Here is a 21,066-nt window from a genome sequence, read left to right on the forward strand (position 1 = left end):
GGCCCACAACAATCTGGCAACTAAAGTTGAGGGGCCTGTTCACCCAAGTGGACCATTTTGAAATGAAGTTGGCAGACATGTAGAATCGTGCCCACCTAAAAACCTGTGTTTCAGAGGTATTGCTGAAACTGTGGGCTTAAATGAGCTAACAGCTTATGTCAATGGCATCCTAAAGTTTTTGGCACTGAACCTACCACAAGAGGGGATACTGCTCGATAGCATACACCAAACCGCAAGACCCAAATTCCTTCTGATACGTCTTACGTCCATGCTACAGAAGCAGTACTACGAGGCAGCAGAACAAGAAGAGACTTACTGGAGCAGTACATGGGAGTCTTTATATTCGTTAATGTTTCGGCATTGCACCTTAAAAAGTGCAAATCATTTCAGCACGTCACTGAGCTGCTGCGCACCAACCACTTGGCTTACCGATGGGGATACCCTGTAAAACTTCTCTTACAACGAGGAGGCGAAATCACAACAATCTCTACACCTGAGGAAGGAGCACAAATCCTGCAAAGCTGGGGCATGGAAGTGTCAGCATCACCTAAAAAAATAACTTGAACGAGCGCGACTCTCCCTCAAATGTAAGAGAGCGAGGAGGCAGCGAACACCGACCATGAGAACCCGGAGACCGCCATAATTCCGTCTTCTGGGAACTGCAAGTACCTCCATACTATACCCTACCACTCTGACACCACCACCACACTAGAGATATTGCATTACATAGATATTTCATAGTTTCGTAAAACTGTGTGCCCCACAGGTGTACCCACAACAAAAGGGGTAAAAAAACAAACAAACAAAAAAACACACCTAATTACTAACTTTATCATTTCTACATTTGTTTTCCTTTCACTTTGTCTGCAATATGTATAGGATTTGAAATGTCCTGTTCTATAGGCACTAACAGCTAAATACTATAGTACTGATGGTTTAACCCCTTAAGGACCAAACTTCTGGAATAAAAGGGAATCATGACGTGTCAGACACGTCATGTGTCCTTAAGGGGTTAAATAAATTACATTTGGCACCGTAACTGTGCCATCCTGTTCCTAGGGTCACCACCACGAACCACATTTCTTTGGGGCTGACACAGCAGAGTCTCCATCTAAGAAAGAAGCTATATGCTTCAAACCCCACTGCACTGTTTATCAGTGCTTGGCCATCATTTTGGCACATTTAATTTTTGTAGTTTTCTTTTGGTTTCACGCTTCTGTTTTTGGAGATACCTATGCATCTGTACTTACATATGTAATTGCAGAATATATGCTTTTATGTGCTCTGTTTACTTTTAATGTTTAGGCCATTGTGGGTAGTCCTAACATGCCAACTGCACAAGGTTCTACACCAAATGGAGTGTCCAACACCGGTTCTGACTTTTACACTGCATACATCACACAAATGCTCACCTCACCGACATAAGGAGGAATGCCCCCTCAGCTAGAGAAAGTTGGGAAGAGTAGTCTAGAACGGATTGTCTATGCTTTTGTGTGTTATGCCTTAAAATGTTTATTTGTGTTACAATGTCTCTTACTATTGATGACTGAAAATGTTATAAAAAATTGTCAACTTTGGGGGAAAAAAATAGAACCTTTGAAATATAAATGTATTACCCCCCCTGCAAAACACTTTCAGGGTTAATCCCTAAAGTAAGATTTCAAAGTGAATTTCACATTTAAGGCCAAAGCAGCCAAACTAGAAGCATAGCTGACTTTTCCCTTGAATTTGAAAAGCACTTAAGCGAATAACCCTGTATATAAGCATGCATACAATATATATATATAAGCAGGTCTGGCACAGGTTGCAGGCTTCTACCTCGGACTACAAGGAGGTGCACCAGTTCCCATGCTTTCCTGAAGATCTTAGACTTAACTTGCATTCCTACCTACACAGTCATTAAAGGTCTAATATTGACGCTTGCCGTGTCTATATACTACTGGTGGGGTTCTGGCCTACAACTTTGACAGATATTTGTAAAATGTAAAGTGACCTGTGAGTCACACAAAAGGTTTATTTACAGTTTATTTGTTGCTACCTACATTTTGTCTATTAAATGGGTCCTGTGAGATCAATACGTTCTAGAGAACTGCAAGTCTCATTGATCCTCTTTTTCCTATACTCTTCAAAAATTTTGATTTACAGTTTCCATCCTCCCCCCACCCCACTTTATTTTTTTTGTACCTCATGTCTCTGCTATTAAAGCTTATTTATTTTATTAAATTAATAAATAAAACAATTGTCATACAGATGTTACCTGAAAGGATAAAGACATGTTCAACTGATAGCATTGCTGCAACGGGAAGCAAAAGATCTTCACAACCCATAGATATGGCTTTTATCACCGCACAAGCAAGGTTGGGGGCCAACGGGAACTCAATTATGAACTTCCCCAGTTGAGTTACATTTCCACTCCTTAAAAAAAAAACAAAAAAAAAAAAACAGAGACTTTATCACTTCAGTGCAACACACTAGCTATGAGTAGTGGCAATAAAATTAAATTACACATAATAAAATATTTCATTACCAACAGTTGAAGGTAGATGCTTTAAATATTTTTTTTCTTCTTTTTAACGTTGATTTTAATTAATAATGTAAAACACTGTACACCGTACTGATGTTACACAGTAATAATGTGTAATATATTTTTAGGGGCAGTCAGGTTATTAATGGACTGACTGGCTATTTGAAATGGGTAAAAAGATAAGTGTTTAAAATGGTTTATTTAAATGATAAAGTAAATTTGTTGTTTATTTGTATGCTCTTCTTATGAAAAAATAAAATACCACAGGCTTTGCCCAACAGATTAAAAAAAAAGATAAATCCTGTGTCTTTGTTTATTGTGTGCGTTCTTATTTAATGTTAAGTTTTAAAAAATATTGCCTACCATGCATATGAATTTTATGCATTATTTTATTTCCACATAATCATTCCTTTAGTCGTGTGTGTGAATTTAAGGGGCGAACAGGGTCAAACAATCTTAGTGATTGCACAACTGCAAGTTCTCACAGTGAAACTTTCATTTTTTTACATTTGTCAGCCTGCATGCATCATGAGTCTGTGATTCCACATACCAAACACATCAATTTCTCAGCTGAACTGGTGGTTTAGGTATGCCCCTGGCCTGGAACATTGTCGTTCAGAAAGTTTACTATGTAAAATGTCAATTATCAGTCTGATAAACCCTTCCCCACCCCCCCCCCCCCCCCCCCAAATAATCTACTTTACAAATACTTATTTTATATGAAGAGAATGAGTTAAAATCAAATACAAAGTTAAATCCATTTTTATTTTAAGTATTCCTAGCAGATCCATATTAGGAAATATTTATTGATACCTACTGTCATTTTATAATGCCTATGAAATATGGCAATGCAATTTCTGTGAAACAACATATTGAGGGAGATTTATCAAAGTCTTGTTGAATTCTGAAAAAATGGTGCAAAGTACTAAAAGTATGGCTATCAACATGTGGTTCAAAAGGAAAACTTCAGAGGGCTTGGGGTCTAGGGGGAGATCCTGAGATAGCATAAAGAAATGAAGAGGAAAAGGAGATATGCAAAATCTTTTTCCTGGTGACACTAAGCATCAGAGTCCTCCAGGGTACCCACAGACAAGAGGGGGCAGAACGTACATGGAGCTTCCTAGGGAGAGAGGCTAAACATTCTAGGCAAGGTCATACAAAAAAGAAAAAAAAAATCAGCTAAGCAGAGAAGATAACCCAGAGGTTAAGGTTTCCATGGTTAGCCAGAAAATGTTATCTTTGGAGCCTAGCCATGACATTCTACTCAGTGTTGTGTTCATGTTGCACATGCCCAGTAACACACAGTAAGTATAGACAATGACAGTGTTTCCATAGGCAAAACTATACTGTTTCAAAATTGATTCGAATCAGGTATTGTTTCATGAAATGAAGAAATGTACATGGCATTGACGTACTTATAAAAAATAAAAAAAAAAACAACAATAATTAAATATTCTGTGAAAGTTACAGGACCACTAAAGTCACCCAGGCCCCTTCATCTCAATGAAGTGGTCTGGGTGCAGTGGTCCTTTAGTTTTAAACTTAGAAATTGCAATGTTTACATTGAGGGTTAAAGGGATACTATAAAAAGCTGTATTCCTGGCACTATCATTCCCCTGCCTCCCCCCCTCCCTCAGAGCCTCTCCCCCCACCCGGTAAATAAAGGGTTAAAAACACTTTATTTCTTTACCTTATCCAGCACCGACTTCCATTGGTGCTGTGTCAAAGCTCTGCCCCCTCTATCCCGCGACAAGCAGGCTCTAATGTCATACTGACAGCTACTAGAGGCACCTTTGCAGCACTGACTAACTAAATCTCGGACATGTGATGCAGAAGCCACCATAGAAAAGCATTAATTCAATGCTGTTGAATGAGCGTGCAGTGCTCGCTGCACATGCGCAATAGGTCCTCAATGCTGCTCTATGAGGATTATTGGATTGGACCGTCATGGAAGCAGCCATGCTTGTTCCATGACACTGCAGAGAGGTTAGTAAATTAGGATTCTTAATGCTTTAGTGTTTATTTACCAGTGTGCTATTTTTACTGGGCTAGACTATTTATGAGGTTACAATGTAGGGAATCCTATAGCAACAAATTTCAATACTGAGCAACCGTACAAAATAAATTCACTGCCAACTTCTAAATAGAACAAACTTTTGTGTATACTGGACCAGACATCACACATAATGTACCGTATATACTCGAGTATAAGCCGACCCGAATATAAGCCGAGGCCCCTAATTTTGCCCCAAAAAACTGGGAAAACTTATTGACTCAAGTATAAGACTAGGGTGGGAAATGCAGCAGCTACTGGTAAATTTCTAAATAAAATTAGATCCTAAAAAAATTATATTAATTGAATATTTATTTACAGTGTGTGTATATAATGAATGCAGTGTGTGCGTATGAGTGCAGTGCGTGTATGAGTGCAGTGCGTGTATGAGTGCAGTGCGTGTATGAATGCAGTGCGTGTATGAGTGCAGTGTGTGTGTATGTGTATGAGTGCAGTGTGTGTGCGTATATATTAATTGAATATTTATTTCCAGCGTGTGTATATAATGAATGCAGTGTGTGTGTGTATGAGTGCAGTGTGTGTGAGTGCAGTGTGTGTGAGTGCAGTGTGTGTGAGTGCAGTGTGTGTATATGAATGAAGTGTGAGTGTGTGTGATGCAGTGTGTGTGAGTGCAGTGTGTGTGTGTGAGTGCAGTGTGTGTGAGTGCAGTGTGTGTGAGTGCAGTGTGTGTGAGTGCAGTGTGTGTGAGTGCAGTGTGTGTATGAATGCAGTGTGTGTATGAATGCAGTGTGTGTATGAATGCAGTGTGTGTATGAATGCAGTGTGTGTGAGTGCAGTGTGTGTATGAATGCAGTGTGTGCGAGTGCAGTGTGTGTATGAATGCAGTGTGTGTGAGTGCAGTGTGTGTATGAATGCAGTGTGTGTGAGTGCAGTGTGTGTGAGTGCAGTGTGTGTGAGTGCAGTGTGTGTGAGTGCAGTGTGTGTGAGTGCAGTGTGTGTATATGAATGAAGTGTGAGTGTGTGTGATGCAGTGTGTGTTTGTGTATGTGTTGGTGGGGGTGGGTATTTAATATATTAATTATTATTATTTTATTTTTTTTTATATTATTTTTTATTTTTGTATTATTATTTAATTATTATTATTTTTTTCGTCCCCCCTCCCTGCTTGATACATAGCAGGGAGGGGGGCTCCTTCCCTGGTGGTCCAGTGTCATTGGTAGTTCAGTGGGGGGGAGAGGGGGGCTGGCAGAGCTGTACTTACCTTTCCTGCAGCTCCTGTCAGCTCTCTCCTCCTCCGCGCGGTCTGTGCAGCTCCCTCTGTCAGCTCCCAGTGTAAGTCTCGCGAGAGCCGCGGCTCTCGCGAGACTTACACTGGGAGCTGACGAGGTGCTGAACGGACGGCACGGAGGAGGAGGGAGCTGACAGGAGCTGCAGGAAAGGTAAGTACAGCTCTGCCAGCCCCCCTCTCCCCCCCCACTGAACTACCAATGACACTGGACCACCAGGGAAGGAGCCCCCCTCCCTGCTATGTATCAAGCAGGGAGGGGGGACGAAAAAAATAATAATAATTAAATAATAATACAAAAATAAAAAATAATATAAAAAAAATTAAAATAATAATAATTAATATATTAAATTATTTACAGTGTGTGTATATAATGAATGCAGTGTGTGCGTATGAGTGCAGTGCGTGTATGAGTGCAGTGCGTGTATGAGTGCAGTGCGTGTATGAGTGCAGTGTGTGAATGCAGTGCGTGTATGAGTGCAGTGTGTGTGTATGTGTATGAGTGCAGTGTGTGTGCGTATATATTAATTGAATATTTATTTCCAGCGTGTGTATATAATGAATGCAGTGTGTGTGTGTATGAGTGCAGTGTGTGTGAGTGCAGTGTGTGTGAGTGCAGTGTGTGTGAGTGCAGTGTGTGTATATGAATGAAGTGTGAGTGTGTGTGATGCAGTGTGTGTGAGTGCAGTGTGTGTGAGTGCAGTGTGTGTATGAATGCAGTGTGTGTATGAATGCAGTGTGTGTATGAATGCAGTGTGTGTATGAATGCAGTGTGTGTGAGTGCAGTGTGTGTATGAATGCAGTGTGTGTGAGTGCAGTGTGTGTGAGTGCAGTGTGTGTGAGTGCAGTGTGTGTATATGAATGAAGTGTGAGTGTGTGTGATGCAGTGTGTGTTTGTGTATGTGTTGGTGGGGGTGGGTATTTAATTATTTAATTATTATTATTTTTTTCGTCCCCCCTCCCTGCTTGATACATAGCAGGGAGGGGGGCTCCTTCCCTGGTGGTCCAGTGTCATTGGTAGTTCAGTGGGGGGGGAGAGGGGGGCTGGCAGAGCTGTACTTACCTTTCCTGCAGCTCCTGTCAGCTCTCTCCTCCTCCGCGCGGTCTGTGCAGCTCCCTCTGTCAGCTCCCAGTGTAAGTCTCGCGAGAGCCGCGGCTCTCGCGAGACTTACACTGGGAGCTGACGAGGTGCTGAACGGACGGCGCGGAGGAGGAGGGAGCTGACAGGAGCTGCAGGAAAGGTAAGTACAGCTCTGCCAGCCCCCCTCTCCCCCAGTCTGTATTATGGCAATGCAAATTGCCATAATACAGACTATGACTCGAGTATAAGCCGAGTTGGGGTTTTTCAGCACAAAAAATGCTTATACTCGAGTATATACGGTATGTTTTTTGAAGTGATGTAGTTTTTTTTCCTGTCTTCTACAGAAATGTTGATATTTATTTATTTGTTTCCCATTGTTAAAAAATCAAAACCAAATCCAAAAGGTAAAGACAACCTTTAGGTAATGGATCAAAACCAGATTAAAGGAACACTATAGTCACCTAAATTACTTTAGCTAAATAAAGCAGTTTTAGTGTATAGATCATTCCCCTGCAATTTCACTGATCAATTCACTGTCATTTAGGAGTTAAATCACTTTGTTTCTGTTCACGCAGCCCTAGCCACACCTCCCCTGGCTATGATTGACAGAGCCTGCATGAAAAAAAACTATAATAATTGTACCGCAATCTCTAAATTGAACTTTAAATCACATACAGGAGGCTCTTGCAGGGTCTAGCAAGCTATTAACATAGCAGGGGATAAGAAAATATTAATTAAACAGAACTTGCAATAAAGAGAGCCTAAATAGGACTCTCTTTACAGAAAGTGTTTATGGAAGGCTGTGCAAGTCACATGCAGGAAGGTGTGACTAGGGTTCATAAACAAAAGGGATTTAACTCCTAAATGGCAGAGGATTGAGCAGTGAGGCTGCAGGGGCATGTTCTATACACCAAAACTGCTTCATTAAGCTAAAGTTGTTCAGGTGACTATAGTGTCCCTTTAAACACACTGCAGCCACTGACACAAATGGTACAATGCATTCTTCTTTTTGTTCCTCCTGTTAAGGGAAAATGTATCAATGTTTGGTTGCCCTATTGAAGATTAGCTTAATTTTCAAAACTCTTTCTACTCAGAGACCCTCTATGGTTAATTTACGATCATCCTTAAATATCCTCTTTATATGTGGGATAGGTTTACTAGAAAGTGTCCATGTCTTTCCTGAATTAACACATATGCTACTAAAAGGTATTTGTCAAGATCCACACCTACTTAGACCCTGAAACAGGTTCAATTTTGGAAAACATGAAATAGGGAACCTCTTATCTTATATAATACCAGGACTTACAGGAATCTTTTTGTTTGTCTAGAAATGGCACTCCTTAGTTGATAACATATGTGGCTGCTCTACTGTGAGAAACACATCAAATTAATAAAAAAATAAAAAAAATGATACTAATGTGGCACACAGTACCTTCACACCCAACTCACATCTATCTTTTTAAAAAGACAGATGGAATGTAGCTTTGATTTGTAGGGATCCAATATGCACATATGGTAGTCATTCCCTTTATTACCTCTTATTTGGAAAAATACTTCCATCTAGCAAATGGGTTTATCTCTGTCTCTCCCACTGTCCCCAGAGAAACAGCTTCTATAAATTTTTCCTGATGATATATCACACAGAAAACAGAACTTGTATTGTCACATTAGCCATGTTGTGAAACAACACATTGAATATAACTCGAATTTTAATTCTGTACCATCATTGTCCTCTATATTTATAATAGACTATACAAATGATTTGTTTGAAAAAATGTTACATAACCTTAAAGGGATTCTATAGTGCCAGGAAAACAAACTCGTTTTCCTGGCACTATAAGCTCCTGAAGTGCCTCCCTCGCAGCTAAGGGGGTTAAAACTCCTTCAGTCACTTACCTGAATCCAGCACCGATGTCCCTTTAAACGTCTATGCTTTATATTACTATATGTACTATATCCCTGTTGCCCACTCTTAAAAGTTTGTAAATTGTAAATGGTTACACTTTATGTTACATCACATGTCTTTCTTTAAAGTGTTTCCCTTTTTGTGGCTGCTCCTCCACCCCTGAACTTGCAACCTTCTTTGTAGTTGTCCACACACTAATGACTTAATGTATTCTTTCAAAATTTTTTATTAATGTGTTTTCTAATTTTTATATAGATATATATATATAGATATATTTATATATATTTATAGTTTAGCTGAGATATAGCACATTCTAGCAGGAACTCATATGAAGTATTGTGTTTTGCCATATCTCGAGAAAAATAATGAAAATCCTTATTTAAAACAACAAGAAAAATAAAAAAATAAAAAATAAAAAGCTAATCTATAATGCTTCGTTAATCATCATATAACAGCAATTTTGCGCAGATGGTGTTTTGGGTCTGCATAAACAAACAGGATTTATTTTTTATTACCTGTCAATAGCACCACATTGATAGAGTTCTTTGAGCGCTTCTAATATGAATCTCTCCTCGGGTTGATCCAAATATGGGAATCTGTGTATGATACAATTTTGTCAATAAAGATAATTTCAGCTAATCAGCATCATTAAAAAAAAACATGTGCTATTGAACAGGAGCAGCAAACTTGCATTTCCCAGCAGAGTATCACCGGAGCCGAGGTACATCAATAAATGGAAAGCCAGAGTCTTGGATACCATACAATTCAAAGCAGGGACATTATTTCTGTTATTTTCAGTGTGTTTCAACTTACAATGTCAGCATTTATTTGACTGTAGAGACTGCTTGAAAATTTTTTTTATTTTCAGCTTCATCACATTTGTAATTTATAATTCTGAATAAAGAAATTCTGTATATCGAGCATGCAATGTTTGTTTCAGCTATTCATTTATATGAATCAGGGTAGTGTATTCGGTCATGAAAGTTCGGTTTCTGTGTGAGTCATATGGCAGATAATGAATTACATTCGTTACACTGTGAACTAAAAAGGCAGCATTTACATAGAAAAATTAAGCTGCAGTGGTTCTTGTCCCTATAGTGTCCCTTTAATGCAGAGTGTCATTAAAACACCAGATAAACTGTAGTACCTGATGTTGTAATGAACCCCTGTAGATGGAGGAGAGGGATAGAGGGGATTATGGGAAAGGTGGTAACTGCCTTAAATTTGCTAATGAATATAACTTTAAATATGTGTACAGATCTATGACAACATAGTATTTAACTCTAAAATGTACCAATCACAAAGCTGCTGTATTTCCATGTACATGGCAATTTCTCTAATGAATACGTTACTTCTCAAAATGTCTTTATATGCACCAAGGATAGATGCAAAAAAATATAAAATCTGACTTTATTTTCCTGTAGACAGGGATTTTAAAAAAATGAACCATTTGAGGAATGTGCTTGGGACACTATTGGCTTTCTCATTCTTGCTTACTTCCTGTGATGGCCACAGCTTTACATGTGATTCCACGCAGAAAGAAAAGTGAATACAGTTCACTAGTTGTGATCTCGCTGTTCTTTTGATGTGGTTAGAAGGATGTGTTAATTACCGGATAACATCATGTATCCCAAGGCACTTCAAGGTCAGAATTACAGATGTAAGGCTGGTTCTTCTAATCTCGGGGATCATGTGATCAGGCATACATTTGTCCCAGAACTCCTCACTGTATATCCTGTAACATTTCCCAGGTGCTGTCCTGCCAGCCCTTCCAGCTCTCTGAATAGCTTCACTCCTATAGCAAGGACAAGAAAATTGGAGCACTAACATATACAAACACTGGTGTGTATTACTCAAAATATGGTATTTTATTTGCCTGTAAACTTACTTTGAGATGGGGACAACTTCCAAAACATCGAGTCCTGCCCTGGGATTGTGGTTTAGCTGCTTGACAAACCCACTGTCTGTCACATATCTGAAACACACAAATTTATTAAAATTGAAAACCAGAAACAAATGAATGAACCACGGAGCAGTATTACATAAATGGAATATATTTCCATTATATATTTGTGTTAGTTGGCATGCATTTAAGTACTTGAAATGGTTATATTCTCAAAGGGACATTATAAACATTCTGACAAATAAACTTTTTTTTTTTTTTTACATTATGAAGATAATTTATTAAGGAAACAAAAGGGCAAAATAAAAACAAATAATTTTTTATTTTTTTTAAATGTCTGCAGTAATGTCTTTGAGACTATGAAGAGGCAGAGACCTAAAAGTCAATTCTAATGCTCTCATTCATTGTTTATAAGAAAACCTGGGCATATACAGTGTGAGACACAGTTCAGTCATCTAATTTCTATTGGAAGTTGTACAAAGAATGAGACCTAGAACGAACAGCTTCATTCATATTTTTCATGAATGAAGCTACTTGCTAGTTATCAAATAATGGATAACTGGAAAACAACTTTTAAAATTCTGAAATCAATCAATTCTATTGCCAGTTTTATTTTTTATTTATGGACAACATTACACAATGAAAGCTGCAAAATATTTGTGGGTCAGTATAAGATCACATAGATCACCGAGGAAGACTGCAATTATCTATTTCTAAACCCCATATACAAATTCTAAGCTTTCCAAGCAGACTATACCTTATTCCATCAATTGTCAGTGATGTTGCAGCAATGTTTGTAGATACAACACATTTTCTGATACCATCTGGAGGAGGAAGAAATATCCTTCTCTGCTGATCTGTAAGAAGATAATGCATAAATAATTTATACAGTATTGATAAAATTATATATGTCTCAGAGCAAAGTATTGTTCTGTTGCTGTGTAAACACAATCTAACCTCCTGTGTTTTTATTATAGAAAAGCAGTGTTGTCTAAGACAACCTTCAGCACTCCAGATATTGTGGACTACATCTACCCTGATCCTTTGGCAGCATTTTGGCAGTAAGAGCATTATGGGAAATGTAGTCCACAACACCTAGAGCGCCAAAGGTTGCCTACCTCTGGGCTAAGGCAACTGTAGTCTAAGTCCTAGTAATTATGTATGGATTGAGGACCGGGACTGAATTTCCCAATTTGGAGCCAAAAATGTCAATTATTCAACTAGATTAAAATTGCCTCACATTTCACAAAATAAACATGCCTAACATGATTTACTACACTACAAAGAGCACATTGTCACTCCTTTACCTGTTGGCATGGACCCATACAGAGGCAGGATGAGCAGGCCTTTCACTGAAGAGTCATACATATCATGGAGATAGTCAATAGATTCAGCTTTTTGAAACAGCAAATCACAGGCTCTCTCTATTTCTGATTGGCCTGCAGTAAGAAAGAGGATGTTATATTTTTATAGTTATTTAGAAGTCATATTCAAATTTGAATGTAGAAATTCAACTTTTAAATCACATAATTTGCAACAGAATATTTTAGAATTATACAACAACTTTCAAGATGTTTTGCATCTGTAATTGAATTATTATACACAGCAGCTGTTCAGTTGGATTGATGTGACTGATCCTGCCTTATTTCAAGCCATGAAGCAACTCAACTCTCTTCATGCTCTATAATTCACACTAGTAACCTTCTCTCTCAGTTTCCCTGATTGACACCAAATATTGCTCCATACAACCCACTTGCTCAGATAACATATTTAGAACTCCTACAGGTTAATAAAACCACAGTTATATTAGTTAGGAAAGAGAGCAATTGGGTTTTACAAATATAAAGTAGGCCTTTTATTGGAATGGTTTCCTATGAAACTCCTACTTTATATTCTACATGATGCACAACATTTTTACAGTAAAAATACACATTTTCCAGTACTATTGTGAATAGTTCTTGCAACTGCCTACATATTAAAGGAAATAAATTCATATTTTAGATATTTTGCACCGATTTCTCTTTACCATAAATTGGTACTTCCATGCAAGTACCCTTTGAATCTTGAATTTTTCATCTATATATTCTGCTAGGAAACATATTGGCAAGGGGTAAATTATAGATTAATATAACATACTTCTGCCACATCCAACTCTGGTTGCACCATTAGATATATGAAGTTTTCAAACCCAGCATATGTAGTAAGAAAAGATGTCTATTGGAAACTGGCTCTCCCCCTTTGCCACCCCTGCATCTTTGTCCTTCGGTGGTCTCCAACTTACCCACAACCCAAGAAACTCTGAATGTAAAGGTGGTGGTGTTGGGTTTCTCCTCTCCCCTCACTGCTCCTTTAAACCTCTTCCCACCCCCCCTTCCATCTCTTTCCCTTCATTTGAAATACATTCAATTCGCCTTTTTAAACCCTTCTCTGCTAACATTGCTGTTATTTACCGTCCCCCTGGTTCCCCTCTTCTCTTCCTTGAGCACTTTGCTGCCTGGCTACCCTATTCCCTCTCTTCTAACATTCCATCCCTAATTCTTGGGGACTTCAATATTCCTATAAACCCACCTTTGACCTCTGCAGCCACTAAACTACTTTCAATTACTTCCTCCCTCGGGCAATCGCAGTGGGCAAATTCTCCCACCCATGTAGCTGGCAATACCCTTGACCTAATCTTCACTTATGCATGTACAGTATCTAATATCTGCAACACTCCATATCCACTCTCTGATCACCACCTATTATCATTTGCTCTCGCGTACCCCCTCACCCCACAACCTCAGCCTAACCCCCCTCAACTCAGGAGGGACCTTAATTCTCTTGATCTCCAGCAGTTGTCAGCTGACATTGATTCACGACTGCTGTCCATCCCTTCCCTCTCCTGTCCTTCACTGGCCATCTCCACATATAACTCTACTCTTACATCTGCCTTGAACGCTGCAGCACCGCTCCAAAAAAGTACCTCAAGGAGGACCCGCCCCCAACCATGGCATACTAAATCAACGCGCTACCTGCAAAGATGCTCCCATTGTGCTGAACGCTCCTGGAGGAAGTCTCGCACCCAGGCAGACTTTCTCCATTATAGATTCATATTGTGTTCATACAGTGCAGCCCTTGCCCTTGACAAACAGTCCTATTTTTCCGCTCTCATTAGTTCATGTTCCCGCAACCCCAGGCGTCTCTGACACCTTTAATTCTCTTCTTCGCCCTGCTGTGGCCACCACCCAAACTAACCTTACTGCTGATAACTTTGCATGTTACTTCACTGACAAGATTGAACAGCTAAGGAAATAATTCTCCCCTCCTTGCCTTTCTGTTTCTCAACCACACATAGATCATGCCTTTCCTACCCTTCAGACATTCTCCCCAGCTACTGACCAAGAGGTGGCTGCTCTTCTTTGCTCCTCTCGCCCCACCACTTGCCCACTCGATCCTGTCCCATCTCACCTTATCAGATCTCTCTCCACTTGTCTCGTGCCTTCTTTAACACACATCTTCAACTGCTCGCTCTCTTCTGGCATCGTCCCTGCTGACCTTAAACATGCCACTGTAGTACCTATACTAAAAAAAACATCCCAGGGGGCGGGGCCGGGCCGCCGAGCAGAGCGGTCGCAGGGTGGCTGAGCTCCTGCAAATGCAGACATTTTAAAGCTTCTGAAACATGCCTTTAAGCACCCAACTCACCCACTACTGCGGCCCTCGATGAACATAGGTTACCGGAACCAGGGAGAGGCTTGCTCCCTGAGTTTTAGTCCCCTAGAGGGGAGATATCTGCAGCAACGAGCGGAACCTTCCATGGCGGTGAGTGGAGTGGACGGCCGCCGCTCCACTATCCCGCCTAACGGAGCCTGACAGCAACTCTACACCTGTGCGGTCCCATTCCCGTTCCCCCCCCCTCTGGACCGGGGGGGTGATCCCGGTCCACACCCGGTGACCGCGAGCGTGAGGCAGAGGGGCCCGATTGCTGCCTCCAAAATGGCGGCCGCCATGTGCGCAGACAGCAGGAGGTAAATCATCTCCCTCCCAAGATTCCAGCTAAAATGGCTCCTACCTCCTGATCCCAGCCATCGCGGCCACTTAAGCCAGCAAGGAGAGGCACAGCTGACCAGAACAAGCCGGAAACAGCGGCTGCATGGGAGAGACAGAGCGGTGGGCAACAACCTTCCCTGCCAGGAGCGAGTGTGCCAGCTGCCGGTGCGACACCTGTACTGGAGGACCGAACGGGCGCTCACACAACACCCAGCCTGCAACAAGTCTGCCCGAACTGCGGACTCTCGCGGTCTGTACTCCACGACACACCCGATGACAGACTGAAAAGCTACCCACTATTGTGGATCCGACCAGGACCCTGCTATATAATTTTCACCCAGCCTGGTTGCCACGGGCATAGACTTAGGACAGTATTCAAACGGTCCAAGACAGCACCCGGACTAATTACTGATACTAGACAACAACTACCCAGCTGTCCACAGCTCCTAAGTCAGCACTGCCGACCGTACCACTCTGGGGCCTACCTAAGATGGCGGATGCTAATGTCACACGTATTGTTTAGCGCATGATTTCCTTTATTAGAATTTCAGTAAGCCTGTCTCACAAGCCTGTTATTCATAAGCCTGTTATTCATAAGTTGACAAGCAGATTTCTTATTTAGCTTGAACATAACTGTTCTAGAACGTACAGCAACTATTCTCTTATGCAGTCAAAGTTATCATTAAGCATGCTTACTTTTCTAAGATAACTAAGTATTTCATGTTAAGACTCAGATGCATGTCACACGATCTCCCTTTTGTCACTCTTTTGACTCTTACTTTCTGACTTTCATGATAATTATTTAAACGAGAATGTAATCTGTTGTTAACCCTCATATATGTTCTACTTTTAAAAAAATGTGCAGTACTTCTCATGTCATGATACTGTTTTAAACTGTTACTGGTATGAAGCTTGATACGGCTATCGTGGCTATTCAAGTGTAATGTAATGCTTGCACAACAAAAATAAAGAATTAAAAAATAAAAAAAAACATCCCTCGACCCATCCACCCCCTCTAACTACCGTCCCATATCCCTGCTCCCTTTTTCCTCAAAGCTTCTGGAAAGACTTGTCTTTACCCGTGTGTCTCATTTCCTCAATTCCAACTCTCTCCTTGACCCCCTTCAATCTGGCTTCTGCCCACTCTACAGAGACTGCCCTTATCAAAGTTACTAACGACCTAATCGCAGCTAAATCCAAAGGCCACTACTCCATACTAATTCTTCTTGACCTCTCAGCGGCCTTTGACACCGTTGATCATGCTCTCCTTCTTCAAACTCTTCAATCGCTTGGTCTCTGTGACTCTGTCCTCTCGTGGTTTTCCTCTTATCTCTCCCAACGCTCATTCAGTGTCTCTTTTTCTAATGATACCTCCTTGGTCCCCTTCTATTTTCTCTTTATACTGCCTCTCTTGGCAAACTTATTACCTCTTTTGGATTCCACTACCACCTGTACGCTGATGACACCCAGCTATATCTCTCCTCCCCGGACCTCTCCCCTGCCGTCCTGCACCGTGTCACTGCTTGCCTTTCTTCCATCTCTGACTGGATGTCCTCCCGCTTTCTGAAACTCAATCTCTCAAAAACTGAGCTCCTTGTCTTTCCTCCTCCTAATACTGATCCTCCTCTTTCGCTCTCCCTTCAAGTTTCTGGTACTAACATCAGTCCATCCTTGCAAGCGCGCTGTCTTGGCGTCATACTTGACTCTGGTCTCACCTTTGAGCCTCACATCCAGCATGTTGCCAAATCCTGTAGATTCCATCTTAAAAACATAGCCCGCATCCGCCCCTTTCTTGAACCAGATACTACCAAGGAGCTTGTCCATGCTCTAGTAATTTCCCGCATGGATTATTGTAACCCTCTCCTGATTGGTCTTCCCAAAAGCCGTACTGCACCCCTACAGTCCGTAATGAACGCTGCTGCTAGACTGATTTTCCTCTCTAGTCGTTTCTCTCACACCTCACCCCTCTGCCAGTCCTTACATTGGCTTCCTGTATGCTATAGGAGTCAATTCAAAGTACTAACTCACACCTATAAAGCACTGAACAACTCTAGACCCTCTTATATCTCCTCACAGATCCATAGGTATGTCCCTTCTCGGTCTCTCCGTTCTGCCCGTGACCACCTCCTGTCCGTTGTCCGCACCCGTACAGCCAACTCGCGCTTGCAAGACTTCTCGCGGGTGGCTCTCTTCCTATGGAATAGCCTGCCTACCGCCATCAGACTCTCCCCTAGTCTTGCATCTTTTAAGAAGTGCCTTAAAACCCATCTCTTTAGGAAAGCTTATGGCCTCCAAGACTAACCCTTACCTCACATACCTGTCTCTTGCCCTCTCCTAAAGGGCAGCCCACCTTATTTGATTGCAAATTCCTGTCCTAATGTGTTTTACACCCCACCTCCTATAGAATGTAAGCTCGATTGAGCAGGGTCCTCTTCAACCTACTGTTCCTGTAAGTTTATTTGTAATTGTCCTATTTATAGTTAAATCCCCTTTCATAATATTGTAAAGCGCTACAGAATCTGTTGGCGTTATATAAATGGCAATAATAATAAATAATAATAATAATGTCCATCATTCCTCCTTAACCCCTTAAGGACCAAACTTCTGGAATAAAAGGGAATCATGACATGTCACACATGTCATGTGTCCTTAAGGGGTTAAAGGAACAATTAAACATTATTAAAGGTACACTATAGGGTCAGGAACACAAACATTTATTCCTGACCCTATTGTGTTTAAACCACTATCTTGCACCCTTAAATATAGTAAAATCTTACTTGTAGTCAAGTCTGTAGCTGCTCTACACCTGTCTGCCTCTGACCTGCCCCTGTCTGCTGACATCAGCAAAAGTGGTGGTCTGAGCCAATCACAATGTTTCCCCATAGGATTGGCTGAGACTGTCAAGGAGGCAGATCAGGGGCAGAGCCAGCACAAGTCAAACACAGCCCTGGCCAATCAGCATCTCCTCATAGAGATTACTTGAATCAATGCATCTCTATGAGGAAAGTTCAGTGTCTGCATGCAGACGGTGGAGACACTGAACAGCAGTGCTGCTTACTCTGCAGCACTGCCCAAGGAAGCATTTCTAGCAGCCATCTGGGAATAAGAAATCCTAATTTAAACAGAATGTGCAGGTAGCTAAACATTAGATCTCACTTTACAGGATGAGTTTAGGGAGGCTGTGCACACTACATGCAGGGAGGTTTGACTAGGGCTGTATAAAAAAAAAGTGATTTAAATCCCAAATGGCAGAGAATTGAGCAGTGGGTTTGGAACCATATGGCGCACATGCTGCAATTGCCTCGTCTGACTTTCAATAACTGAAAATCTTAAATGAGGAAGCTTTTCTAGCGACTGATTGATAGCCACTGGAGACATCTAATGACAATTGTAAACTTTGCCGATTCATTTACATGGCAATGCTTGTATTTGTCAAAGAACAGGAACAAAGTTTTGGTGCAACCACTACATTAAGATGCAGTGGGCTTGGTGTTCAGAGTGTTCCTTTCAGTATAATGCGATCTACTTTACTAGTGCCACAAGCATGCTAATGTTTCAACCAGGTGTAACCTGACAAAGACCACAATTGATGGAAATGTTGCTGGTCGAGGCACAGTTGGTGGAAACATTGTGTTTTCAGTGACAGGACTAAAGTGGATTGTGTTACACTTAAGTAGGGGTGCTGAAAATTTTTTCTTACTGAAGGTTTTGTATTGCGTCAGACTTGACAAAGACTCGTCCAGTGCTGAAACATTACCGGGTCATACCTTGGTGCCTGAAATAAAAGCACATTGGAGATTCTAAAAATACTTTGATTTATTTGTATATTACATTCTGTTTGTTTTGCTTGGAACTACATGAGCTTAAATGCTGTGTGGTGAGACAACTACTTATTCATATTTCTGCAATTGACAAGTAACATTTTAATAAACATACATATACTTTTAATGAATGCATACTGTAATTAATTCTATGAATATATCTATATTAGCTACATAAATACTGAAAACACCTGTTTATGCAGTTATAAAAAGTTATTTTACCTGTGAGAAATACTAGAATATCTCCAGAAGGTTCGTTTAAATGAGTCTGCAGTGTAACTTTCACTGTCTGAAATAAAAACAAAAATAGATATAAAAGGATACAAAATACAGACGCAATCCCCAAATTAATTATTCTGACTGACCTTCTACTGAAACCAACAATATAACTATCATTTACCCCACCAGCCCGTGCCTCCCAGCCTAGCGCTTCCTTCCCACGGTCCAGGTCCACTCACAGGCCAGCCATGGAGCTGCTGAGGTACAGTGCGCCTGACTGGGAGTTACCTGCAAACCTTTTGGAACTCCTGACCGGATCGCGAAGTTGCCACGGTCCAGTAAAGTTTGAAGAGACTGCTCTCTGTCCCATGACCATCAATCAGCGCGCTTTTTGAAGGGGTGCTAGAGGAGGTGGCGAGGCATCCAACAATACCAAGGACTTGAGGGAGCTCCATGTTCCACCAAAAGCACCATCATTTTATGTAACTTCTACCCAGGAATTCTACCAAGCGCTGTGGAACTCTGGATTGGAGCATGGTCACGGACGGCTGAAACTTCAACTCCCACCTAATTCCAGCTAGAAACCTCCAATGTGAGGGCTTTTTGGACAGATTGGGCGCTCAAAAGAGAGTTTCTCAGGGATGGCACATTTGTGGGAATGTAAGCACAGTAACCCTAAGTTTTACATGTTTTTGTTAACCCAATAACAAGGTATCTGGCCACTAATTAAATTATCTGATCAGGTACAAACACCAAGGCGCCGCGTATGTTGCAATTATATTTCTCTCCCTGGGGACCTCCTGTTGAGGCCCCAGGTATAAAAGTGTGACCTGTGTGACAATAAAATCAGTTCTTCTTCACTAAGTTTCGGCTAGTGGTTTGGTGAGACAGCTATAAACACAGTGGCAAGGAACTTAATCACTCAACTCTATAAACACAAGGGAAAGGGAACTTGGTGGAGACAACCCAGCTACTCGTGGGTATACCGTCACAAATATATCTAGCAAAAGATAATTATTTAAGCAAGGCACAGAGAAGTACATGCCCTGAAGGGGTATTTGGAGGACTCCCAAATTTGCAGAACAATTTCTGTTTTAATAAAGCATCAAATAAGTCCATGTTTTATGCAAAGCTTCTAGTTGAAGGGACATTATAGTCACCAGAACTACTACAGCTTAATGTAGTAGTTCTACAGGCTGAGCAATGTATAACCTGCTTTTTTTTTTTTTTTTTTTTTAAGAGAAAAGGCAGTGCTAACATTGCTGCCGAGTAACACCTCTAATAGGTAGTTCAAAACTAGTACCTATTACATAGTTCTATACATGTTTGTACTCTTTACACTATAATGTTCCTTTAAAAGTGCCTATTTTATAGTGTTCTGAGAGTAATTTACATCATATTTCTTCATGTAAAGAAAAGAAAGAAGTATTGTACGATATGCAATAAAAAGGACCCCCAAATTATGAATGAAATCAAGCAAATATTCATATATACAGGGTAGTACTAAAGCAAAATGTTTACATACAAAATTTAGAGAAACAATGGGGGCAAAAATTACAAATGGCCAAAATGAGTCAGAAACAAAACAGCAAAGTCCATAATTTTCTTGTTTCACAAATAATGTCATTGCTAGTTTACTCAACTTATTATACTGGAATAAGATTGTAAAGATTGCAGTTCAATTATTCTATCCCTACAACCCCCAAATAAGGGACACATTGCTTTCCTATGCAAAGCTCTGAGACCACTGGAATCGTTTACACAGGGTTTTTCACATTGCTATATCCCTTCCAGACAAATTTACTCGGTTTGACAAAAATTATACCTGTACAATAGTGGGCGGAGACTGTTGGCCAAGCCAGCACCCAACAGCTATTGGCAAGAAAAAAAACAGCTAGGTACCAGGGTTAAATGTTGTCACTGGCATTGGCTGAGTAAAAAGCTGGCACTATGGGGCTGTGCACAGACATAGTAGACTAAAACTGGACAGTGGAGAGCAAGCATAATTGTTTTTAAAAACATAATTTACACAAGATTTAAACATTTATATTTGAACTATTATTGAAGTTTTATTGTAATTAGCAATGAGCTTTAGTCATAGATCCTTTATAGCTTAGAAATTCCCATTTGGCACATACATTTTCTTAGGGGGACTGGCAGCAGAGATAACATTAATATACTGAATAAGGAACATTTATTAATTAAGAAATGCAGGGCTTATGACATCCCTTCCATGATAACTGTTTTTATTTCCCTCTGGTAGGATGAGGATGTTCAATACACT

General features: G+C 40.6%; 1 protein-coding gene across 1 annotated transcript in view; it reads right to left on the reverse strand.

The window, feature by feature from the left end:
• DHX40 (DEAH-box helicase 40) overlaps positions 1-21,066 on the reverse strand; it is a 90,229-nt gene that overhangs the window by 52,760 nt on the left and 16,403 nt on the right. Inside the window, exons 5-11 of the mRNA XM_063444515.1 lie at positions 18,786-18,852; positions 12,021-12,152; positions 11,471-11,570; positions 10,699-10,785; positions 10,423-10,605; positions 9,326-9,406; positions 2,258-2,415 (exon numbers count right to left, since the gene is read on the reverse strand). Of these exons, the coding sequence (XP_063300585.1) occupies positions 2,258-2,415; positions 9,326-9,406; positions 10,423-10,605; positions 10,699-10,785; positions 11,471-11,570; positions 12,021-12,152; positions 18,786-18,852 (808 nt within the window). The remainder of the gene's footprint in view (positions 1-2,257; positions 2,416-9,325; positions 9,407-10,422; positions 10,606-10,698; positions 10,786-11,470; positions 11,571-12,020; positions 12,153-18,785; positions 18,853-21,066) is intronic.

This window comes from Pelobates fuscus, chromosome 1 (genome assembly GCF_036172605.1).
Source record: "Pelobates fuscus isolate aPelFus1 chromosome 1, aPelFus1.pri, whole genome shotgun sequence".
Taxonomy (NCBI): Eukaryota; Metazoa; Chordata; class Amphibia; order Anura; family Pelobatidae; genus Pelobates; species Pelobates fuscus.